Source organism: Typopeltis vanoorti, chromosome 24, assembly GCF_054136105.1.
Source record: "Typopeltis vanoorti isolate ZY-2024b chromosome 24, IOZ_Tvanoo_1.0, whole genome shotgun sequence".
Taxonomy (NCBI): domain Eukaryota; kingdom Metazoa; phylum Arthropoda; class Arachnida; order Uropygi; family Thelyphonidae; genus Typopeltis; species Typopeltis vanoorti.
Window position 1 is genome coordinate 26,946,986 of NC_143572.1, and position 27,632 is coordinate 26,974,617.

A 27,632-nucleotide genomic window follows, 5' to 3' on the forward strand; every position below is an offset into this window, starting at 1 on the left:
AATTTTTGATATTTTTGTCTCTTTTTAGTTCTTTGAATTGTGTTCTGTGTAAGGTTCCTGGGTGGTAATTTGTATATGAATGATTATTGTTGTTGTTATTACTCTTTTTAGTTCTTTGAATTGTGTTCTGTGTAAGGTTCCTGGGTGGTAATTTGTATATGAATGATTATTGTTGTTGTTATTACTCTTTTTAGTTCTTTGAATTGTGTTCTGTGTAAGGTTCCTGGGTGGTAATTTGTATATGGATGATTATTGTTGTTGTTATTATTATTATTTTATTGTTATTTATCTTAATAAACATGTGGTCCAATTACCGGAATCTTTCTTATGAACCGCTAAACTGCAGAAACCTACAACATAATAGAATTTCATGTCAGCTGGGACATAGCCAGGTTAGAAAGGCCTGCTTGTTTTCGCCAAGAAACCGGGGTGAGCACCAAAAAAAGTCAACTACTGGAACAGAACCTAACTGAGCACAGTTCAAGATTGGCATGAGCAGCATCAACAGGAAAGAAATGAAACCAGCAAAAGAACTGGAAAAGTCTCATATAGACATAATAGGTGTTACTAAAACATAAACAGGTGAGATTTTTCTAAGCAACAAATGCAAGATGTTATATTCAGGCAATAATGATCAGGAAAAAGGGATATCTATAGTATATCCAACACAAAATATGAACAAATCAAGATGTTATGTTCAGGCAATAACAATCAGGAAAAGGGAGTGGTAGCTCTAGTACTCGACACTAAATACAAGAATAGTCTTCTTGAATGGCAGGCAGTATCAAGCAAAGTGATGTGGACAAACACGGAAATAGAAAACTGGACAATGATATTTATTTGTGCTTATCGTCCAACACAAGGTTCTAAAGAAGTGGAATTTTTTGAGTCATTATAGAAGGCAGCTGATACAAAGAAAAAGTTGGTCCTTATTGGAGATGTAAACAGCAGAGTCCAAAATGATTACCAGACATATAGAAATGTTTTGGCAAAAGTTAGAGAAAACAGCTAAGCTAATAACAATGGTAAGTACCTACTGGATTTCTGTTCAGCATAGTCTAGTTATTACTAACACCATGTTCCAACATACAGGTGTGCACAAATTCACATTATGGATTCAAAATGAACATGCTGGTTCAGGACATGAGGATTCAGCAAGATTTAAAATCATAATTGATTTATGAGCAGAATAAAATTGAATATCATATTGAAGAGAAAGTTTTAAAACGAATCAAAGTTCAGCAGCTTTCGGAGGTTAACTGTATACTCATATACACAAATATTTATATCTAAAAAAAAAAAAAAAATTTCAAGAATTTGAAACCAAGAATGAAACCTTGAAATTCTCTGTCAGACTGTGAAGTAAACATTGATTCAGCTAGAAAGGAATGTGGCGGGGTTGTTTGCAGGGAATAAAAAAAATCAGAACTCCATGTTGGACTCAGGAAGATCAACAGGCAGTTGAGGAAAAGAAGGAAGTATATTGAAGTTCCTGGCAAGTAAGTTAGCTTGTGCTCTTAGAGAATGCAGAGAAATATGTAAAAAAAAGTGAAGCACTGTGTAAAACTAACTAAACAAATGTCACAGGAAGACTTTGGTAGGAACATAGAAAATAAATGTCAGGGAGATGGTAAATATTCTGGAGGGTGTTAAAGGGGCTTAGAAGTGAAAAAAAGAAGTTGTAAAAAGAATCATAGATGGTAAAGGCCACATGAAAATTAAAGATAGATATTCCAGAAGTCTGGAGTAATTACTTCTAAAGATTACTGAATGAAATGGGGAGTGATAGAACAGTGTTAGAAAACAGTCAAGAGAAATGAAATCAGGAATGTATATATCAATACTTGAGGCAGAAAAGTCATTAAAAACCTAAAATGTGGAATGGCTGCAGGAGTAGATGGTATTCAACCAGAAATGCTCAAATATTGAAGATATAATAGTTTTACAGTGGCTACAATGCATTATTTAGAGGGTCTGGAAGGGTCTAATTCCAGGATTAGATTAGTGATTGGAGTAGAGCTCTCATAGTACTCATCTATAAAAAGGGAAATAAAACTGAATGTAAGAATTAGATTAATTTCCATTCTGAAAGTTCCTGTAAGATTTATGCAAGTATAATTTAGAAACACCTAAGAAAAATTGTGGAATGGAAGCTGGGAGACACATTTATTATAAAATGTGAATAAGTTACTATGACAGGGCCTACCCTTTACAAAGCCATGCTGCCCACTATAGAGTATCACATCCCTATCCACCTAGTGTTGTATTTTACCTTTTATCAACTTTTCCAATCATTGGTGCACTCAGAGAGGGGGGCCAAGGGGCCCTTGCTCCTCCCAAAAGAAAAAGGGAAAAAAAAGACTAGAAAATTTTCCAAAAATATTTTCCTAATGAAATTTATTATTAATTTTATTTCTGTTGTGTTGTGTCTTCTATTCCTATACTACTTATGAATTAGCGGTCGCATAAGGTGGGAATTTCCTCTGGCTCTCGGGAATCATGGCCGTTGTTGAATGCAAAGAAACGAAGTAGTGCTCGGGAAATACTTTTGTTTGTCCGAGCCAAGCCAGAGACCACAGGTATCGTGTATTGGCGATCACTGCAGATGCTTAGTCATAGGTCGTATGCAATGCATAGTGTGTATTCTCAAATCGTCTACTTATCTCTGCCCCCCCCCCTCCCCAAGATTATGTTATGAGTATTCGGCCCCCTCCAAGATTAAATCCTGAGTGTGCCACTGTTTCCAATACTTTAACAACCTCTCCCAATATATTAATTGGTCTGTAGTTTGCTACCTCTGTGTTGGAGTCACCTTTATACAATGGTACTATCTCATCCTCTCTCCACTCCCTTGGAACCCTGCCAGAGATGAGACTTAGATTGAACAACTTTGTCAGAGGTAATGCCAGTTCTCTTGCACATTCATGTAGTACAAGGGCAGATATGCCATCCATTCACGTTCACATTTTTTAATATGCTGAACACCTCCTATTCATCTTCCTGAATGTTGAATAAGATCCACAACTGACGGGGAAATTCTATCATGTTGTATGATTGTTTTTATATTTTGATTTAAGTCAGTAACAATATAGTGTTGTTGGCTAAATCCCAGATTGTTATCCCATCCTCATTCCTTCATTATCCAGGTGGTACTTACTAATGGAGTGCACCATGACAAGAGGAAGATTGCACATTTGAGTCAGAAGCACCAGTCAGGTTTCAATAATCCTTCTCTGATTATCTGGCTTTGACCATTAAGTGATCCCCCTTAAAGTATCATAAGGCATTTATCCCTCACCTTCCAAGGATCAAGCCAAATTCATATGAATTTTATCTAAACAAAAAGGAGCTGTGACTTTCAAATTTGGTATACAACCACTTTTATCACAACTTAATGTTCTGTAACACTTTGGCTCTCCCTTACCCTGACTTGAAGGTTCATACCAAATACTTGTAGATTTTATCCGAGCAAAAAAGAGCTGTGATCTCTAAATTTAATATAAGAGATTGTTCATATCCATAACTTGAAGACCATAATCGTTTAGCTGCACACCTACAGATCTAGGTAACTATACCAAAATTTTGTACTTACCTCATAGTCACCAAATTGTGTATATAGCTTTCTCTTATTGTTACTCAAATCATTGTAAAGTTTTTATTCCCTTTTCTACACTTAGTGTCAAGTCAAATTCTTGCAGATTTTATCTAAACTAAGTAATAAAGGGAAAATACCTACAATCTGGAATAATGCAATATTAACATTAATTTATAAAAATAAAAAATAAGGAGATAAAGAAGAAGCCACAAAAATTATTATAAAAAATTACAAAAAATATTATCAGTTCTGTACAAAATACTTACAAAAACAATAACTAACAGAATAACACCTATTCTAGATTTAAAACAACCAGTAGAGGCAGGCTGGATTCCAAAAAGGATATAGTACAATCGACCTACATGCACTGAGGCAAATCATGGAAAAAGAGAGAAGAATATCAAATCCCTCTGTTTAGCATTTATAGATCATGAAAGAGCCTTTGACAGCATTAAAACTTTTCAATAATAGAAAACCTCTAAAAAATCAGTCCATACCAAGTGAATATGTGTGGAACTGTTTTTAAAAGAAATATACAAGAATGGAACAGCAACTATAAGACAACAAATAGAAAACAAGGTCCCTATATAAAGGGGATAAGACAATGAGATTCTGTATCCCCCTAAAATTTTTACAGCAGCACTTCAGGTGATGATTCAAAAAATTAACTGGAGTTTCAAAGGCATGACAATAAAAAGTGAAAAATTAATTAATTTAAGTTATGTGATGATATAGTATTAATTTCAGAATCAGCATAAAACTTAGGAAATGATAAATATACTGAACATAGAAAACAAGAAGGATAATTTTAATATAAATAGAGGAAAAACAAAAGTTATGTTCCGTAGGTACTTAAGAGCAAAAACAATAAAACTTGATGATGAACCAATAGAAATAGTCTCCTCTTATGTGTACTTGAGACAACTTTTTGACATTGTAAATGGATTACAGAGCAAAATTAAAAGAAAATACAGTTAGCCTGGTCTTCATGTGGGCAATTGAACTAAATCTTCAAAAATAACTTGTCCATCTGCCTGAATGGCAAAGTATTCCACTGGTGCATATTACCAGTACTCACCTATGGCTCAGAAACATGGGAAGAGGAAGGAATGGATCAGATCACAGACAAAAGTCTTGAATGCAATAGAAATTGTAAAAAGTATCCAAATTGAGATGGGCAGGACATCTGACTCGAGAAATGGACAATAGATGTAACAGAAAAGTAACAGAATGGATACCAACTAGAAAGAGAATACAAGGACACCCAAAAACAAGATAGAACAAAATTTGAGATCATGGGTGAGGCTTTCATTTAGCAGTGGATCAAAAATGGCTGAGGAAGAAAAATAAGTAGTATTGCAATTGCCAGATTTAGTGAATGAAGGTTAGTCCTGAATAAACTACTTTCTGATATCTCTCCATCAGCCAGCCTCTTATCTACCCTTCACCACCCCTATATCCGTCCCCCATGCGCTGCAGTTTACTTTTTAGAAATCCATGTGGTATCCTGTCAAAGGCTTTTGCAAAGTCCAGCAGTATCACTGTAAATCCATTAACTTTAACTCAGCTGTTACTGTATTATAAAACATAAGCAAGTTGCTGAGGCATGACCTACCCTTCACAAAATCATGTTGTCTATTTATCCGATTTTCATCTATCCACTCCTGTATTTTGCTCTTGACCAACTTTTCCAATACCTTGACAACAACTCCTATATGCAATGGAACTTCTTTCTCCTCTTTCCATGTCCTTGGGACTAACCTAGAGCTGAGACTTAGATTAAACAATGTAGTCAAGGGCACTGACAATTCCCTAGCAGCTTCACAAAAAATTCGAGCTGGTATACCATTCAACCCCACAGCTATATTCACATTAAGGTTCCGTAATATGCTATGCACCTCCATTTCATTTACCTCAATTCCTATATAAGCCTTTGTCTCTCTCTCTCATTACTGCAATAACTAAACCTGGATGATACACTCTTGCAAAGTGTTTGTTCATTTAGTAATTCTACTATTTCGACTGATTCTGTTATTCCCTACCATCAGCATTCGTTAAAATCATTCTGCCGTAAACATTCTTTCCTTTCATATCAAAAGACTGTTTGGGATTATCTTTAGCCTGCATTGCTAATTTCTTTCATTACTCTGCTTTTTGCCTTTCTTACTACACTGGTTATCCTTTTAGCCTGTACTTTGTACTGTTCATGTGCCTGTTGTCACCATTCTCCTTGATTTCCCTCCACAATTGTTTCTTTTTTTGCAGCTCCCACTTGGTGATGATATTCATCCATTTAACTACCACCTGATTTACCTTCCTGACTCTGGGTATGTAATCTGCCATTACTTCCCTCAAACACTTCTTTACCACTTTCCATGCACTATCAAGATCCAGAGCTTGTCATATTTACCAGCCTTGTAATTCCATATACACCCCCCCCCCTTTACTGAAAATTCCACACATTTAGTCAACTCCCAGGTCAAGATCATATGATCACTCTTACCAATTGATAACAATGTCATATTTGTTATAGACAAGTTCTCAGATGCAGTTACTAGATCAAGCACTCTCAAACCCCTAGTATTTTCCATCGCATGCTGTTTCAGGTAATTATTCCTTAGTAACTGCATAAATTCCATTTCCTTCCTCCTTCCAATCTATGTTTCCATAGTTGAAATCCCCCCATAATAAATACCTACCCTCCACTCATTAAGTTTGTATGCCAATGCATACTATCCCCATTATCTTTTCCATCCCCAGATCTATAGCAGTATCCAACTGTATATTTTTTTATGCTGGCCTCTATCTCACATCAGATAGCCTCAGATGTGCTCTATTCACTGGCCTGCAGTTAAACTTCTCCTCTCTTTGGTTGCAGTTCATCAGCTATCATCAATAACACTCTACCTCCCCTCCCCCCATTATTTTCTCTCTATCTTCCCTGAACACACTATACCCTTTACATTCTATCCCACTGACTATATCATCTTCTGCTGTCAGCCATGTCTCACTAATGCCAAAAACCTTGCCAAGATGAACTAACCAATCCCAAAAATTCAACCTGCTTGTTCCAAATGCTCCTGGCATTAGTGTACATAAAGTGCAAAAGCCCCTTGGGCCCCATGCTATCCTGACGCTTTATACTAACTATCCCATTCATTCAACACTTTTTCCAGACTCTGAACACCAAATCCATTTGGATGAAACCGTCTTTCATGTATAAGTCCTTTCACTCATCAAACTCACTCCACATGTCCACAAATTCCACACCACTCCTCCTGCATAACCTATGCATAGAGTCATTCTCTATTATGGCCCTTCTTCTCAGATATACTCTGTCGTACCGTGGCAACACACTTACTATCTTAACTTTCTCTCTCTCGCTCTTTTCTTTTGTTACTTCCAGTAATTTTTTCATGTCCTCTCTCATGCCATACTTTTGTCCTTTCAAATCATTCATTCCAGCCAAAAGTATCATCGCTTTCACTTTATCAGTGAAATATTAAACGTTCACTTTGGTGAAAGTTTAATATCTTTTTAGTCCTGAATAAACTTATTAAATTTGGTTCTGAGAGACCAAGTTTAATATTCACAGTGTGACTGAAAATCAGATAAGGTGAATACTGTCATCAAAACTTGCTTTGGCTAGTCATATATGAAGAGAGAAAGTAATGTGATTCCCTACATTGCAATGAGGCATCTGCATGAATTTTTAATGACTAAAGGTGAGTGGAGATTATGTAGCACACACTGGTGCATCTACATGGACTGAAATTTGCACAAGAATTAAAGGCATGCAGGCTCTCAACAGCATAAATAGCTTAGTTGTACTCAGTAGATTACCTGTAAAGAATTAAAGTGCAGTTACTTATTCCTTGTGGTTTTTTGTTGGATAACTGTATTTTTTTTAACTGACATTTATTTTTAGCCTTCTTAATAGTGGGAAACAGCATTGAGGTTATTTTGTGTAAGCCTTTTTAAAACTGATAATATTAGGTGAAGTTAAAAAGCGTTAAAGATGATAAACCACTTCTGTCTCTTCCAACTTTACACACTTTTTACATCTCAGAAATGAAGGATTAAACTGAGGTATAAATCGAACAGTTTTTTTTTTCCTTAGCGAATTAAGTTTAATATACAAATTCATAGGGGGTATTCCAGTGGGTGTGCTGTAGTAAGGCAACATTATTAAAAATAATTAAATTTTTAAGTTGTTTTTTTTTTAACTCCTACCTGATCACACCTAATTTTTGTTGAGGATGATGGAATGAGCTTGCCTAGAGGTACCTGCCTGTGTGGGTTTCTTTCTTGTAGACTTCTAATGATAATCTTATTCATAGAAAAGGATGGTGTAAAAGAGCAGAGGGAAAATGTTAAAGTTTTGAAAAAGAGAATGAGCAATCTGAGAAACTTAACGATTGATGGCAAGAAAGATGAAAGTGATGCAAATGTGGTGGAAGTTAAAAAAACAAAGTGCAGTTAAAGATAAGTTGCCGAACAGTGTTGACTGCGAACAAGCGTGTGTGGCTGGCAACAAAACTGAGAGAATGAATGAGAGAGCAAATGTGATGTGAGGATTTGAAAGTTGAGTTGGTTAAGATGAGGCAAAAGATTAAATGGATGTGGAATGAAGTTAAGAGAATTCAAGATATGTATGGAAGAGTGAAAATGATGAAAACAAATAATGTTGGTATAAAAGAGGTAATGAAAGACCTGCGAATGGCACTGCATGCCGATTCAATTATTAAAGGTGTGCTGGATGAGAGGATGCATAAAGTATGTTTTACTGGAGGTAGAATGAGTAGAGTGATTGAGGCATTAGATACAAGAAATAAGCGTGCAAAAGAGTTGGTAGTTGTAATAGGTACAAATGACTTGACTGCAAACAAAGAACATGTCAGATTGATATCAGGAGGTTGTTGAGATGGATAAAAGAGAATAGTGTGATAGGAAAGGTAGTAAACATGTTGCCCAGGTATGACAGTGGTGAGATGAGGTGGAGAGTAAGGATTATTAATGATATGTGTGAAGAAAAAGGGGCACAGTTTATTAATGTGTGGAATGAGTTTGAAGGAAGAAGTGAACTGTATAGGAGCGATGGACTACATTTGAGTCGTTTGGAGAGACTGCTGCTGGAAGGTATAGAAGTGAGTGCAGAGAATATATCTTTCTTGCCGAAGCAATGTGGAACAACGGGAGATGATAAAGAGATGATTATGAATGAAGAAGTGAGTGGCATGAGTATAGAGAATGAGAGAACAAGTGTACAAGACAGACAGGGAAATGGGGAGGCTCAGGATGGACTGAGGAACACAGCGTGAGAAAGGTAAATGCTCCAAGAGGATGTGAATGCATATGTACACAAAAAGGAAAGGGGATGACTTGGGATCAAGGGAAAACAGTTGGATTTGAAGAAGGTTCTAAGATGAATAAGGAGAAAAAGAAATGGCTCGAGTTAAGCATGGAGAAGTCTCATCAAATAAGTGGTATCAGTAGAACTAGCTATAGATCCAGGAGTAAGCTGCTGTGTTTGTATAAAAATCCTAGAAGTATAAGAAACAAAGCAAATGAAATGGTTGCATTAATTGAGTCTGTTCACCCAAAAATTGTTGGAATAAGTGAGACATTGTTGGATGAGGACAACATCCTGACAGGAAAGACATGGAAAGGTATGATGTGTTTCATGAGAGTAGAAAGGGTAAAAAGGGAGTGCTATTGATGATAAAGAGTTATATCCATACAAAGTAGAGATGCAAGAGGGAAATAGTGCCAGTGGTTTTGAGGCAGTATGGTGTGAGACAGAGGTAAATAGAATGAAATACTTAGTTGGACGTTGTTATAGACCTGGTAATGTGGATGGCAGCGACTATGAAATGTATAATCGAATTAGCCAAGCAAATAAGAAAAGGGTGATCATTATGGATGATTTTAATTATGGCAATGCAGACTGGAATGATGAGATAGCAGCTGGAAGTAAACAAAATGGGTGAGTTTTTGAGGGACAACTACCTCAGACAATATGTAATGGAGAGCACACAAGGATTGAGGGTCTTGATTTGATCATCTCATCAGAGGATGTAATTATAAATGAGATGTCAAATAATCATCCTCCAGTTGGTGAGAGTGACCATGAAGTGATTACCTGGGTGGTTGCCAGCAGTGTGAGATCTCTATGAGAAAAGCATGTAGGTGGAACTACAAGGCTGGTGATTATGAGGAGCTCAGAGGACAGCTTGCTGCAGGTGTAGTATGGAATGAGGAGTTAGCTGGAATAGAGATCAATCAATGCAGCTTGGGAGATATTCAAGAACTATCTAGTAGAAGCAATGTCTAAATGTATTCCGAGGGTGAGAAGGTGAAATAAGGTAGGTGTAAAATGGATGAATGAATAGATTAAACATGCGATACAGAGAAAAAAAGGCATTATGGAGGCAGCACAGCATGAGAGAAGTGGTAATAACCAATTCCATGATGATTGCAAAGAACAGGGAAGGAGGATGACTTGGTAAGGGTAGCAAAAGTGAAATATGAGCAGCAATTAGCTAATGAAGCCAAAACAAATCCTGGTGAGTTCTTTCAATATGTAGCTAGCAAAAAAAAAGAATGATTATGGAAGGATGACACTGATTGGAGAAAATGGTATAAGGACAACTGCTGCAGAAGATATAGTGGAGATACTTAATGAGCAGTTCATAAAGGTCTTTCATTCTTGTGAATGTGATATCATGGAGAGTTTGAGAGCAATTGGTGGTGATGATGATGGGGATGAGAGACTGACTGTGAGCAAGAGGTGTATGGGGAATTGAGCAAACTTGATGTTAATAAGGCTGTGGGACTTGGTACTATATCACCACGTATTCTGAAGGAATGTGCGAGGGAGTTCACATTAAAACATATGCCTTGACATATGTTTTAATGTGAGTCTTGCACTGGGTCGAGTTCCAAAGTAGTGGAAGGAGGGCAAAAATGTGCTGTTTCATAAGGGAGATGATAGAACTTGAGCATCAAATTATAGGCCTAACTATGTGTCGGGTGTTGTAGTTAAGTTGTTGGAGAAGCTGGTGAGAAAAAGGATCCAAAATTGGATTGACAACAATGGTATTATCCTTGATGGACAGCATGGATTTGCTAAAGGGATGTCATGTTTTAGTAATCTACTTATTACAATAAGGTGATGGCTTCCTTGGACAGAGGAGAGGGATACACGGTAGTATACTTAGATTTTGCAAAGTCTTTTGAGGATTACCATCTTATAAGTTGATACTAGAGCAGATGGGGTTGGATATTAGATTAGTGCATTGGATTGGAGACTGGCTATCTGATAAGTATTAGCAAGTTGTGTATGGGTAGCAATATCTGGGAAGAGGAAAGTCATTAGGTGTGCCTCAGGGGTCTGTTTCAGGGACCGCTGTTTTTTAACCTGTATGTTAAATGATATTGGCGAAGATTTGGATGGGGATATTCAGTTGTCTGCAGATGATGCAAAGTTGGGACGAACTACGAAGAGTAGAGATCTTGTGGCCCTACAAGAAGACTTGAATAGATTGAGTGAATGGGCATGGGAATGTGGATGTGAGTTCAATATTGCAAAATGTAAAGTTTTAAAATTTGGGAAACAAAGATGAGATGGAGAATTTATGCTCGGTGAGTATATATATTGTTGGAGGTGGAAGAAATAAGAGATCTTGGGGTGATAGTGGATAAGGATCTGAAATTTAGGTTACACATTGCCAAAATTATGAGGACAACATAAACAATTCTGGGAATGATGCAGAGGACACTGACTTGTAAAAGTAAGGAGATTTTTGTTCCATTGAATAAGACTTTGATTAGGCCACACATGGAATACTGTGCACAGATTTGTCACCTGTTTTCTAAAGGATGAAGAGATGTTGGAAAGGGTCCAGAGGCGACTGACTAAAGTAGTTTCTGATCCCCAGAATGTCAAATATGAGGAAAGGTTGAGAAGATGCAATTTACAGAATCTAGTGGATAGGAGGAAGAGGGATGATATGATAGAGACCTACAAGTTAGTAAGTGGTTGTTATAGGATCAATGTTGGAGAGACTTTACAGAAAATGGTGGGAGATCAGGGGGAGAACCACAGGTCATCTCTGGAAGTTGTATAAGGAGGGTGTGAACAGGGGAGTGAGAAGCAGGTTTTTCGCATGCAGAATTGTGAATGCTTGGAATGCTAGCCTGAGAGTGTGGTGTCTGCAGAGAATTTGAGGTGTTTAAGGCATGGTATGATGAGCTGTGTATGACAAAAGGACCTCCTAGATGAGTCTTTGACTCCACGGGGTCTTGGGATGATAATAATATTTGGAAACATACCCAAAAAGACATATCAACATAAGAAGTCTGAATGGCAAAAAAAATGGAGATAGCTGAGGAATTGGATGAGTACCAGATCGACATAATAGGAGTCACTGAAACAAAAAAGCAAAAACTGGCAAGGTCTTTCTGAGCAATAAATACAAAATGTTATATTCAGGCAATGACAATCAAGGAAAAGAAGGAGTAGCCATAGTATTCAACACCAAATACAAGGCTAGTCTTCTTGAGTGGTAGGCAGTCTCAAATAGAGTGATGTGGGCAAATATGAGAATGGGGAACTGGACATTGAGACTTATTTGTGCCTATGGTCCTACAGAAGGTTCTACTAAGGTAGAAGTGGAGGAATTTCTTGAGGCTTTACAGAAAATTTTGGGAAAATTTGGAGAAAAGAGCAAAGCTAATAATAATGGCAAATACCTGTTGGATTTCTGCTCAGGACATGGACTGGTTATTGCTAACACAATGTTCCAACATAAAAAATGTGCACAAATTCACATGGAGAGAAGAGGCAAGGAATAAGAATAAAAACATCACTATCATTGACTATGATAGTGATGTTTTCTCCCTGGTGCAGGACACCAGAATGTACAGAGGATTTGAAATTGGAAGTGATCACTATTTAGTCTTGAGCAGGATAAAATTGAATTTCATATTGAAAAGAATAACATGTAAGAAAGTTTTAAAGCGAATAAAAGTTGAGCAACTCTCAGGTGTGAACTGTAGACTAAAATACACAAAGATTATTGAAGAAAAAATGAAAGAATTTGAGAACAGGAACCAAACCTTGGAAATTAAGTGGCAAGCCCTGAAGAAAACATGGATGATTCAGCCAGAAAGGCATGTGTCGAGGTTGTCTGTAAGGATAGAAAAATCAGAACTCCATGGGCAGTGAAAGAAAAGAAGAACGCATATCAAAAGTTCCTGGCAAATAAGTCAGCATGTCCTCTTAGAGAATACAGAGACAAATGTAAGAAAGCTAAACACTATAAAACTAACTAAACAAAAGTCATGGGAGGACTTTGCTAAGAACATAGAAAATAAATATTAAGAAGGTGGCAAGATATTCTGGAAGTTGTTGGAGAAGCTCAGAAATGGAGGAAAGAGTGCTGTAAAAGTAATTAGAGATGATAAAGGTGACATGAAAACTGGAGAAAAAGATATCCTTGAAGTATGGAGTAATTACTTCGAAAAATTGCTAAATGAAACAAGCAGTGATAGCACTGTGGTAAAAAAAACACTGACCAGGCATGCAGTCAGGAATACATATCCATACTTGAAGTAGTAAAAGCCATCAAAAGCCTGAAATGTGGAAAGGCAGCAGGAGTAGATGATATTCGACCAGAGATGCTCAAGTATTATTATTATTATTCGTGACACCTCCAAGGAGTCTGAAGACTCATCATGGGAGGACACCTACTGTACAACTCTCAGTTTTCACCGAACCTCTAATACCAATCATCTACATCAATGCCATATACAGTCCACCACCACCACCACTAGTATTTTTTGTTTGTAAATTGCGTGTGTTCTGAAAGGACGATTTGTCTATCTGCGGGATGAAAAACCCAGAGTTTCCGTGAGAAAAAACCCTGCTACCTCTGTATGAGATCGGCTAACTCACTTTCGATTGAAAAAGTCCATATAAAGTATGGAGGTATAAAAGTCCTACAGTGGCTGCACTGCATAGTTCAGAAGACCTGGACAGAGGGACGAATTCCGGATGATTGGAGTAGAGCTCTCATAGTACCCAGATACATAAAAAGGGAAATAAAACTGAATGTGAGAATTACAGAGGTATTTCTCTACTGAGTGTTCCTGGTAAGATCTATGCAAGTATACTTGAGAAACGATTGAGAAGGATTGTGGAAGAGAAGCTTGGTGAAGAACAAGCTGGATTCAGGCCAAATAGAGGTTGTCAAGATCGGATTTTCACTTTACGACAGATAGTTAAGAAATCATGGGAATATAACAAAGATCTGTATTTAAGTTTTGTAGATCTGGAAAATGCATATGACAAGGTGCCAAAAGAGAAGCTATTCAAAATGCTAAAGTTATATGGTGTCAATGGGACATATATCAGGCAATACTTAGTCATTATTTGAGTTGTAAGTCAGCAGTTAGAATTAAAGGAAGTACAGGAAGGTGGTTTAATGTTAAATCTGGTGTGAGACAAGGATGTACATTATTCCCTCTGTTATTCGTTGTCTCTATGGATCACTTTATGGAGTAAAGTGGTATTAAACATGATATCAAGATTGGAGATGTTAATGTCTGCTCTTTGCTTTATGCTGATGATGTTATACTTCTAAATAAATCCACTACAATTCTGCAAGATTCCCTGACTAAATTGAATAACTGTTGTAGTAGATATGGTATGAAGGTCAGCATTAAAAAGACAAAGACAATGAAAATAGGCAGAAACATTGAAAATATCCACTGCATTGTCAATGGAGTACCTATAGAACAAGTGAAACATTTCATCTACTTAGGCATGATTTTTAGTGAAGATGGTAAATTACATATGGAAATAGACAACAGGTGACTGCCTACTATACCAACAAAGCTGGTATGGTAGGTAGTCAACTGAATAAATTTATATGGATTAAGAGAGAAATTAGCCAAAACACTAAATTAGTTGTATACAAGACAGTATTCAAGCCAATTTTAACCTATGGATCTGAGACTGGGTCAGAAGTAAAACACTTGACTGAAGAATAAAGACTGCAAATATGAGAGTCCTGAGAAAGATTAGGAGCATGAAGATGGCATCAATGGCAATATCATATTAAAAATGAGGATATCATGAAAGAACTTGCGACTGTCAGCATCCAGGAATATGTTAGCAGAACTACGTCTTTTCTTTGTAGGGGTTTGGCTCCCTGGAATCGGTTCGTCCGGAGATAGGGATGCTATCCCCGTAAAGCACCGCGCCTCCTGCGGTGTCCGGGCTGGCCTGGTTGGCTGAGTGGTCAGCGTATCCACTCTCCAGCCAAAAGGCTGCAGATTCGAATCCCGCCGTTGGAATGGATGCTTGTCTGTGAAAATACTAGTGGTGGTGATGGTGGTCGGTAGATGGCGTTGTTGTAAATGATGAAGGTAGTTGCGGTTGGTGAAGACGGAGAATTGTAGAGTAGGTAACCTCCCATGATGAGTCTTGGACTCCCTGGAAGTGTTATGTAATAATATTTTGCCAGCCTGGTTGGCCGAGTGGTTAGCATATCCGCTCTCCAACCAAAAGGCTGTGGGTTCGAATCCCGCCGTGGGCATGGATGTTATGATTGTCTGTGAAAGTACCAATGGTGGTAGTCGGCGGTAGATGGCGCTGGTGTTAGATAATGAAGGTTGGTGGAGTAATGAGACGAAGAGTTGTAGCGTAGATGCCCTCCCTCGATGAGTCTTTGGACTCCCTGGAGGTGTGATGTAATAATAAAAAAAAATAATAATAACTAATCTCAGGTGGTATGGTAACTTAAACAGAATGGGAGAGGAAAGATTAGCAAAACAAGTGTTCTCTGCCATGTTGACAGGAAAAAGACCAAGATATAGGTTAATTGATACAGTAAAAAGTGCCTTAGAAGATAGAAATATAAGATCTGATAATGTTTAGTCTTGACAGATAACGGACTGATTTGTAGAAAAATTGTAGATAGGAAAGTAATAATAATGTAAATTTTTCATGTAGTACTATCATATCCTGTATATGATAATATACATGAAAAATTTATCATGTAGTAAATTAATAAAAATATAATTAACACATCAGGAAGTTGATGATGACCCACAAAGACCTTGAAGATTCTGCATATTTTCTGAATAGTCCACATCCAAAAATCAAATTCACATTAGAAGTAGAAAAGGAAGGGAATTACCATCCCTAGACATTCTTATCAACATAAACATCTCTAGAGGATTATTAATTTCTTTTTTCTTTTTAACCACTTGAGAGGTTAAGCAAGGTTTTTATCTACAGTGATTCTTCAATTATCTGGCCTTCCAACAGCCAAACTTTCAGTTAACTAATCCTTGAATGGATAGGAATATCAACTGAATTCTGGTAGAGTACCATGTAACTGTACTTTCAGTTAAATGTGCTTTCAATTATCTGACCACAAAGTTGATTTACGAAGGCAAATATGTAACTGGGGGCAAATGTATAACACCAATGTTTGTCTGAAAAGCTCACTAGACTTCTATATCAAATAGTTCTTCAAATCCCTTCTATCCTCAGAATCCAGAAATGAATCCACTGCATGAGTTGATAAATGAGATCTTGACTGTCATGCCATTTCTACCAGACACAGTACTCATCAATACTGTGTCTGGTAGAAATGGTTCTTTATATAATCTTTTGCTAGAAAGATTATATAAAGAAACACATGAAGGTCTCATTTTTCAAATGAATTTAAATAGGAATGATTGCTTACAACTTTTCCAAAACTGGGAACTATCTTCCTTAATATCTCTCATTTATGTTAAGACTTCTTAACAGTAACTTAAATTTTGTTTTGAGTAATGGTTTATAGATTGAATTGTCCTCTAACATTTAACATAGGATATTCAAAAATGCACTGTTTTCAATTGTTATTTTATATTCTCAACAGGGGATGATGTTGTCCCCAGTGGGAAATTTTTTTTTGAGGGGGGACAATAATTAGTATTTGGTGTGAAAAAAATTTTAGGAACCACACCAGCCAGCAATGTAACACTGCCAGATAAAAGATAAAATGGGCATATATAACAAAGGAGGAAATATACACGAAATTTGTAAAATATATTTTTGAGGCATGCTATATAGGGCATGATTCATAGGCACTGGTTAAAGATATACTGCTTCTTTATCACCATGTTTCATATGTCATGAAATAGGAAAGAGAAAAGTGCTGGCTTCAACATAGTCATACAATATAGAGATTTCCTCATTCCTATATGACTGTTATTCTCCATGTTTTGCAGTTGAAGCTTGGTGAAAAAAAGCACAGTAAACTTTTATGAAAAAATACATTGGTACAGGAAATTATGGAGGGCAATTAGAAAAAAATTGACTTAAAAAAAGTCCTTTAGGGTGAGATTACTAAAAAAAAAGGTTGAGAAACACTGTTCTATATTTTATTTTTTCTTTAGTTGTTTCTAAACATTGCTTTTTAAAGGTCAACAAACTTGACTGAAAATTTTGCATTAATTAAATGTTATTCTTAATTTAAGTGAATTCTAGATGAATACATAATTTCTTATCAGCATGTTTACTGCATGTCGCTTCTAAAGCAACATGTATTCTTTTAGTATTTTTTTCCATATGGTTTCATACATATATAGTTTTGGTACCCCTTTTTCTTTGTTTAGCTGTAGATTTCGATCAATTGTCCAAAATGTTCAAATTTACAACAGTGTATTCTCTATACTCTTAGTAATGATAATGGATGGATTTCATCTTTAGGAGAGCGAATAAGGGAAGCTAGCTTGAATATCGATTTATAGAGTACTTGTTATTTATTTCAGACCTCTCCATGTAAGGAATTACTAGTGTTTTTGGAATGGTCGACCATTAATATACATACTAGGGAAGAGGGTTAATTTTAACTTTTGTAGGATTGTATCTCCAGCATTAGTGAAAGTATTTAAGATATACTGTAATTCTTTATTTTAGGATACAATGACATTGGAGCAAATTGCTCTATTTGTGTTTGTTACTGTAAATTATGTAAGCAGTTAAAAAAAAAATGTTTCTCATTAGGCAAACGATTTTAATAAATGACAAAAGCTTCTAGATTTTACCAATTAGTAAAATTTGAAAAAATGGGACATACAGTTGTAGAATGAACTAACTCAACTCTTACAGTGCATTAAATTACAATAAGTGAAAGCTGTATACCAAATTTAGTAATCATGGCTCTCTATTTGTTGAGATAAAAAGTACAAGACTAAAGGTGGACACCATAAATCATCAAATTTGGTGAGGGTAGCAGCTTTTGTGTAGTAAAGTGTGTGTGTGAGTGTTTGGTTCAGAGTCCTAGATACTGGAAAACATTTAAGATGTTTTAATTTACAAAAATGATAAGCTGCATACCAAATTTGGTGATTGCAGCTCTTTTTTTCATTTAAGGAAAATTTGCAATAGTTTGATTTTTCATACAGGTCTGGGGAAGAATAAAAACCTTGAGATGTTTCAAGTTACAATAAGAGAAATGAAAAATTTCATCAGATGATATCATATAATACCCATTCAAAAATTTGTAGACCTCTATCATATCACTCCTCTTTCTCCTGTTAACCATTCTGCAATCCACATACTTGCAATCTGTCCTCATAATCTAAATCTCATAATCCAGATATAATCTTTGTAACTCTTCTTTGCACCCTTTCCACAGCTTCTTTATTCCCTTGGAACCAGGGAGACCAAATCTGTACACAATAATTCAGTCCAGATGTGGTCTTATTAAGGCCTTATAAAGAGGCAAAATGATTTCCTTATTCTTACATGTCAAGGTTCGCTTCAACATCGCAATTATCCTCTGAGTTGTATTTTGCAACTTTCAATGTGACCTTTGAACTTCAAATTCCTATCCACCAATACACCAAGATCACTAGCCTCCTCAGTTTCTTGTAGCATAATCCCACTAATAATATGCTGCTGGAGCTCTAATCATGCCAAAGTGCATAACTTTACACTTACTAACATTAAACTGATAACCATTTTCATTTGCCCAAATTTCCAGCCTATTCAAATCATTTTGTAAGTGCTGAACATCAGTAGCATTCCTGATTGCCCTACCTATCTTTGCATCATCGGCAAACAATTGCACATCTGATGTTAGACCCTGCCTGATGTCATTAATGTATAGATTGAACAATAATGGCCCAAGGACTGAATCCTGAGGTACACCATCGGTCACCTTAAATCTGGCAATTTACACCCACTGTATACCACTTTTTTGCTATCTGTCTGTCAAGCACCCCCGATCCAAGTTAAGAGTTTATATTTCAATCCCATATTCTCCAGTTTATGCAACAGCCTTTCGTGTGGTATCCTATCAAATGCCTTAGAAAAATCCAACATCATCATAGTGTATCCATTCCCTTTATCCAACTTGGCCATAACATTGTTATAAAATATGAGCAAATAAAAACTCGCATCCATTTCTTCTGCACAGCCTGCATGTGAAATCATTTGCTATCATCGCCTTCCTTCTTAACTCAGTATTGTCATATCTGGGTAGCAAACCTACAATTTTTACTCTCGCATTTCTTTCTCGCTTCCAACAGACCTTTCATATCTTCTCTCATACTATATTTGTCACTAATTAAATTATTAGTACCTACCAGTTCCATCATCTTTTTTACTGTTCTTTTTTGCTTTTCAGTTACATTTGTCACATTTTTAATTTTTGCCCCTGGGAAACTAGAAGTGGTGACTCCCTTGGCAAGTGCAAATTTTAAGATTGAGTCACCATATCATATCATCTCTTTTTTTCTTACATTTTCAGTGACTTAGCTTGTTATTAATATTGTGATTACCAACTTCAGTACTTTCTTGACTGTTCTTGTTCTGATCCTTTTTCTTATCGTTTATAAGTTTAGTCATACGTTTTTCCACCTTTTTCAATTCTCTGATCGATTTTCTAATAATCTCTTTTAATCAAGATATTTCTAATGTCAACTTATCCTCAGATAAATTAGCGTCATCACTGCAGTAGTACTCTTGTTCATCAGGACAAACGTTCTCCTCAGTAGTAAGAACTTGAGCTTTAGGACACTGCCTTGTTATGACGAGTTTTCACAGCCATTCTTAAGTGTAGTAAAACTAATAATATTTCTGCAATAATGTTTTAAAATGATGTAGTATAATAATGACACTAAAAAACTACAATAATATACAAAAATAATATACTAAAAATTAAATCCGAGAAAACAACTTAGTCCACTTTTACCAGGAGTTGCCTCAGTCCTGAAGATACTTCAGGCCCAAACTTTGTTTGCTTACACTTGGATAAAGGATTAAACTTAATTTATTATAGTCTAACCAAGTGTGTGTGTGGGGGGGGGAAACTTCCAACTTAATAAATCAACAAAATCACAGATATTTCAGAAGCTTTCTAACAGCATTTGTGTCTTTTCACCTGATAGCCTTGACACCAATAATTAGCAGAGAGAGAGAGAGAGCACGCACCAATTTTTAAAAATTTTACTATTGCTGTTGTTCATAATTTTAGGTATTACATAACCTGTCAGTTACTGCTATATGACATTCAGTAATCTTTATCTGAAATCACCTTTAAGATTTTAAATGTGATACTGAGCATCTTGGGTTCAGATATTTTTGAATACCATATAACACAGTTGAATAAAGATTTTGAGTGATTACTGAGATATTGATTTTGCCTAATTTCTATTTAAATGTTATGATTTCATTTTAGGTGATGCAATTAGAAGGAGTATACAGTGTTCAAGAACCTCATTTTTGGACATTATGCAGTAATGTTTTTATTGGGACCATTAAACTAGAAGTTGCTTCCACGGCAGATGCCAAATATATCCTGAGTCACACACACAGTACATTTACACAGGTGAGTTTTATGAAACATATTTTTGAATATGATGGTGAAAAGAGAGAGAGTTATGCTATCATGAAAATAAAGCGATTAAAATACTACTGAAATATAGATGAGAAAAAAAAAATTGTTCTTCAGATATTGAAAGCAAACCATGAGGGTAATAGTTAACAGAAATTGCATATGCAGGATTTACTTGTAGATTTAATATAATAATAAACAGAATTTGTCTAAGCTTCATGACTGGTCTACAAGTGATCTAGTTAGGAGGATAAGGCACATTAATGTCATTTTAATCCTTAACACTTTGGTAAAGATTTAAATAAGAATATAATTTCTTGTCAAGTATAATATAATATATTCCACATCTGTCACTGTTTGTCGGCTAACAGTTTTAACTAGAGAATATACAAAAAATATGAACAATTCTAATAGTGATTGTTTTGAAATTTTGTTTTCAATTTTCATAACAACTACTGGAATTGTTAAAATTGCTGGGATTTTTTTTGTATATTCTCTAGTGCATTTATCTTCCTACCAAAGCTGTTAATTGGCAAACAGAAAATAGAAGTTTTGTTTTTTACTTTGTTTATTATTGAGTCAATCTCACATATGTTAATTTCTTCAGATATCATCAGTATAATTTCTGCTTTGGCTCTGTTGGTTTACTTTACTATGCTATATATTTGAATATGATAATTTAATTTTTAATCCCTTTTTTTTAATGTTTTTGTTATGATGGCTATTTTCATGATTTACTTTTTTTCTCTAATTCTTCATCTTTACAAACTATTCCTATACCATTCCACTGTTAAAAATCTAATGTATTGATTGCATTTTTCTGTTTTTTCATATATCTTTTTGTGTCTTGGGTTTGTTTTTACTTTGTTTGCCTAGTTTCAATTTGTATGAGACTTGCAAGTACTGAATTGAGTTCTCTGGTTTGGTTACGAGCTATCTCAGATCAAGGCTGATGACCAAAGTGCTCTTTATAGTTTTCATATCAGGTATAATATCTATTCCATAAAATCAATTTTGTCTTGATATTGGTTTCCATTTTGTGAGCACAGAGATTTGCAAGTCAAGAATAAGGTAGTTGATGAAATGCCAAATGCTTTTTTTTTAATTAATTTTTTTTCCAAAAGCTCCTGGATTATGCCAGAAAATTATGACATCACTCTGCATTACATGGATTGTGTATGATGCATAATTACAACATAGAAATGATCATGTTATATTTTTGTGATAGAAGTAGTTATTTGTGAGGGGGGGGGGGCATTAAAAGAGAAGTGGGTAGGCAAATGAGTGTAAATTGTTGATATTGACTTAAATATGAAAACAATGTATTTAAAAAAATTGAATTGTACTGTACAATGTATTTGGAAATTTCTCGCTCTGAGCTGGATAACAAGATGAAAATAATGGTGCGACATGAGATAGATATTTGTCTTAAGTCCAGCAAACAAAATGTGACATTTCAAATTAAAGTGAAAAATTGTAGTTCTTATATAACAGTAATTATTTTCAACATCAATATTTTCTGGAATGTAATTTCCAGGAGTGCATACAGGATATTATTGATAATCATACCATTACTTTCTGTCAAGATAGTGAACATTTTCTGCCACATCATTTCATCCATATCTTAGTCTTCCTTACATTTTTCTAACTTAATTGCTTTTAACTCTTAATTTTTCATCACATTCCATTTTAATTACTTTATTGCCTTATAACCTCATTTCCTAGATGTTTTGCAACTGCATCAGCACCTCTCAAGTTTAATTTTGTCTATTCATATGCACATGAAAGTATCACTGCTAGCTGTATGGATTTGTTTGGTATTTGTGATCTTAACTAAAATTTATCTGGCCATTTAATCATGATTTGGGACAATTTCTAGTATCTCAAATGTGCAGAATGATGTAATAAAGTTGTATACTACAGTGTTATAACAAAATATGACATTAAGTATACAGCTGAAAGTGGACATTTTGCTACATTACACTGTCTAATCTTAATTATATTGATAGATTTGATATATTTTCAAAGTTTAGGAAACTGTAATTACACATTCTGTAAAACAAATTTTTCCCCCTTAAGATTCCTAATGGTATTGTAGTTTGAACTTAGTACACATACATTAACATTATACTTTAATGAAACCATTCTGTTGTTGGGTTGTAGTTAAAATTGATCATCATCAGATTCCTTACATTTACCCTGATGGGGGGGGGGATGTGCAGGATATTATGATAGTACTACATGAAAAAGTTACATCATTACTAACTTCTTATCTGTCAAGACTCCAATATTATCAAATCTTATATTTCTATCTTGCTGCATCAGTCTTCCTATGGGTCTTTTTCATGTCATCTAGCTTCTAACCTTTCCTCTCCCATTCTGTTTAAGTTGCCATAAGATCTGATATTAGCTCTGCTAACACATTCCTGAATGCTAACAATGCCAAGTTCTTTCCTAATATCTTCATTATTGATATGATACTGCCAGTTGATGACATCTGTTCACTCCGTTAATCTTTCTAAGAACTCGCATATATGATGTAATCTCCAGTCTTTGAAGTGTTTTATTTCTAATCCAGTTCTCAGATCCATAAGTTAAAATTGGTTTGAACACTCTTATATACAGCTAGTTTAGTATTTTGACTAACTTCTCTCTTATTCCATGTAAATTTATTCAGTTGACTTCCTACCTTACTGGCTTGGTTAATTCTGCTCTCTGTTTCCAAATTTAATTTACAATCTTTGCTAAAAATTGTGCCTAAATAAATGAAATGATTTACTTGTTCTATAGGTTCTCCATTCAGGATGCACTTGATGTTTTCAATGTTTCTGCCTATTTTCATACCAAATTTATTACAGCAGTTAAATTAAGTAATTTAGTCAAGCAATCTAGAGTGCTTGAACTGGATTTATTTAGAAGTATAGCATCATCTGCATAAAGTATAGAGCTGAGATTAATGTTTAAAATTTTAATATCAGATGTAATAGCACTTTATTATGTGATCCATATAGATGGTGAATAACAGTGGAGATAATGTACATCCTTGTCTCACACCTGAGTTAATATCAAACCATCCTGTACCTCCCAATTCTAACTGCTAAATAAACTCAAATATAGGCTAAGTATTTCTGGATATAATATCCCATTTACACCATATAACTGAAGCGTTTCGAACAGTTTTTTGGCACCTTATCATATGCCTTTTCCAGATCTGCAAAACTTAAATACAAATTCTTGTTATATTCTCAAGATTTCTATTTGTCTTAAAGTGAAAATCTGATCCTGACAGCCTCTTGCCTGAACCCAGTTTGTTATTCTCCATACTTCTCTTCCACAACTTTCTCTCAAGTATACTTGCATATATCTTACCAGGAACACTCAGTAAGGAAATTCCTTTGTAATTCTCACATTCATGACATGGTATGCATTTATATGCATGCCATGAGAGCTCGACTATAATCATCTGGAATTTGACCCTCTGACCAAGCCTTCTGAATTATGCATTGTAGCTACTGTAAAATTTTTATACCTCTGTATTTAAGCATTTCTGGTCTAATTTCATCCCCTCTAGCTACCGTTACACATTTCAGATTTTTAATGGCTTTTTCTACCTCAAGTATTAATATGTACTCCTGATTGCATTTCTCTTAACTAATTTCTACCATTGTTCTGTCACTTCCTGTTTCATTCAATAATCTTTCAAAGTAATTACTCCAGACTTCTGGAATATCTTTATATTCAGTTTTCATGTGGCCTTTATCATCTGCGATTCTTTTTACAGTATTCTTCTATAGCCTCCAGAATATTTTGCCACCTCCCTAATATTTATTTTATTATATTATATATTTTATTTATTTGTTTAGCTAGTTTTACACAGTGCTTCACTTTCTTACATTTTTCTATGCATTCTCTAAGAGCACAAGCTGGCTAACTTGCTAGGAACTTTGATATACGTTCTTCTTTTCCTTGACTGCCTGTTTAACTTCCTGAGTCCATCATAGATTTCTGATTTTTCTATTCTTGCAAACCATCTCAGCACATGCCTCTGGCTGAATCAATCACTTTGTTTTTTTATTTTGTTTTGTTTTTCCAGGGTTTGCCACTGAATCCTCAATCTTTGGTTCTTGTTTTCATACTTTCTCATTTTTTCTTAAATCATGTTTGTGTATTTGAGTCTACAGCTCATCTCTGAAAGGTGTTCAACTTGGATTCATTTTAAACTTTGTTATATAGACTTTTTTTTTCAATATGAAATTCAACTTTATTCTGTTCAACACTAGGTGATCACTTCCAATTTCAAATCCCCCTTTATGCTCTGAACCAGTGGGGAAAACATCGCTATTAATAATAACATAGTCAATGAGACTTTTCTTATTTCTTGTGTCTTCTTGTCAAGTGAATTTGTGCAAGTCTCTATGATGGATCATGGTATTAGTAATAACTTGTCCATGGACAACAGAAATCTCATAGGTACTTATCAATTATTAGCTTTGCCCTTTTCTCCCAATTTTCCCAAAATATTTCTATATGCTTGGTAATCATTTCCTACTCTGCTGTTTAGATCTCCAATAAGAATCAATTTTCCTTTTTAGTTATGCTGCTTTCTCTAATGCCTCCACTGCTTCCATAATAGAACCTTCTGTGGTACCATAGGAACAAATAAATCTTTGTCCAGTTGCCCACACCACTCTACTTGATATTCAAGATTATGCTCGTGTTTTGTGTTGAGTATATAGCTACTCCTTTTCGCTGATTGTACCTGAATATAACGTCTTGTATTTGTTGCTTAGAAATATCTCTTCTGTTTTTGTCTTCTTTGTTTTATAATACCTAGTATGTTGAGCTAGTACTTATGCAATTCTTCTGCTAGTTCCATTTCTTTTTCATTGATGCTTCTTATATTGAGAGTACCAGTCTTAGACGATGCTGTGCTGAATTTTTAATTTGTCTCTGTAGTTGATTTTTCACTGTTAACCCTGGTTTCCTGACAAAAACAATGGGGGGAGTGGACTTGCTTAACTGAGTGACACCTCAGCCAGCATGAAATTCTGTCATGTTATACTATCATTTTCCATTATGGTTTAAGCCAATAAGAACAGTTTGGTTAGCTAAATCGCAAGTTGCTAGCCCTTCCACATTTCAGTATGTAGAGCATCAACATAATGCACCACAAGAAGGTGGAGATTAGACATTAGGTCAGAAGCCCTAGTTGGTTCTCTGCCTTCCTTCCTTGAAAGGCAACATGGAGGTCTCCCAGTTATTCAGCTTTGATCCTTAAGCACCCCATTTACAATTGTTTTTAAATTTCTCATTGTTCTCTTAGTTTTATGAGCTGTTTTCTCCAAACACAGTGTTAACCAGTTTAGTTAATTAAATATTCTGCCTTTTTGCTGTGATCACATGTTCTTTCGTTGAACATCAGGCCATTATATTTTCTGGTCATAACAACTATAATTAAAATGCAAATATGAATAGAGACATAAATCTTGGGATTTTTGTGTGATTAAAATCCACAGCTTTTTTGTTGTTGTTTATATTATTTAATTTCTAGAAAATAAGCTTTTTTTTTTTTCCCTCCAGATTGGTGTAAGACAACTATACGTCCAGATAGACTATGCTCCTATGTGACATCAAGGAATGTAACCCCGGTAATCATGTGACCAAATATTTTATAACATTCTAGTGTTTGGCTGTTCTGGTAGCAGTTATTCAGCAGTTAACTATTCAGCTGTCCTGAGTTTGCCAGATACCAGATCTTGCCATACCAGTGATTTTGGACATATTAAAAGATTTGACCATGTTGGGAGTATGAGTATACAGAGAAACCTTTTGTTATTAAAAGATGCTGAGGACCATTGGATTTCTCTGTGTATTTCCTTATTGGAAACATTCATTTTAATCTCTATAATATAATATGTTCAAAAAACCTTTCTTCCATTACCATAAAACAAATGTTTAAACACAAGCCAGTTCAATAGCAGCAGTGACACAGGTGCGCACGTGCACACACACAAAGTAAAATCTGTGATATTCACTTGGATACATTAGCTCTTTTTAAAACTTTCTAAATGGCATTGATTTATCACATTAAATCCCTTAGCTTGTCTGATTAGAATTTTGATGTCTTTTGTATGTGGGTGAGAGAAATCTGAACAAGGATCTTTTATCCAGATCCTTGCCTCAGGGCTAGTATGAGAGCTTTCTCTATGATGTAAAGAGAATGTATGAGAGCTTTCTCTATGATGTTTATCTGTTTATTTTAAAATAATGATAAAAAAAATGTCATAAGACAAACATTATTAAATAGCCAACTATTCACTAAATATAGCACTAAGGTTGAACAAAATATCTAAGCAACAGTGGCTTACTGAAAACCCCATCTCTCCCCTCCCAAAAAAAGTACTTTTTATTAGATTAATTACAAAACTTACAGTATTATCCTGTATATATGCACTGTTTACATTTTGTTCCACATGTAAAATTGAAATTCATTTATCCCAAGTCCATAGTCAAAAATCTATAGAATAAAGATAAAAACATAGCTACAAGAAAGAAAATATAGGATGGTAGTTTGCCGAGGATGCCTCAGATATGTCAAGGGTAACTCCATGAATTTCTCCAAACCTTTCCATGGCATATATCAAGAGGTAGGTGATGTAGGTAAAGGCATGTTCCTCTTGCGCATCTCTTTTTTACTTAGTTCTTTCTCTTTTTTCAGCTATATCACTCACCAGATGTTTGCAATTTCTCAAGCTCATGCTTCATTCTGTGATGGACTTCCCTTAAGTGCATCATCTCTCTCTCATTACAGCCGACTCTTCATTCTTTGCATCATTCATACTATCATTCTTATGTTGGTCACTTTTAGTTCTCATTCTATCCTGTTTCTCTCCATCACTTACATTTTCATACTTGTTACATCTGTTGCCTCACTCTCATTCTTTTGAGAGTTAGGCACCCACTCTTCTGGCACTTGCTCTCTAAATACTTTCCTTTACACTTTCTCACCGCCCTCACTTTTAAACAAAAGTCCACTCACTCTCGAAAAATAATACATTTCACAGATGCCACACAGCATAATGTCTTTAAAATTGAACCCTATAAACAAAGAAGACTTTAGATGTCATTGCTCT

At 35.2% G+C, this 27,632-nt stretch overlaps 1 protein-coding gene across 1 annotated transcript in view; it reads left to right on the top strand.

The window, feature by feature from the left end:
- The window catches only part of ZnT86D (solute carrier family 30 member 7), a 155,287-nt gene extending 128,928 nt beyond the window's left edge, over positions 1-26,359 (top strand). The window contains exons 10-11 of the mRNA XM_090413411.1: positions 20,344-20,493; positions 26,080-26,359. Of these exons, the coding sequence (XP_090269537.1) occupies positions 20,344-20,493; positions 26,080-26,127 (198 nt within the window). The 3' untranslated portion in view covers positions 26,128-26,359. The remainder of the gene's footprint in view (positions 1-20,343; positions 20,494-26,079) is intronic.
- The last annotated feature ends 1,273 nt before the right edge of the window (positions 26,360-27,632 follow it).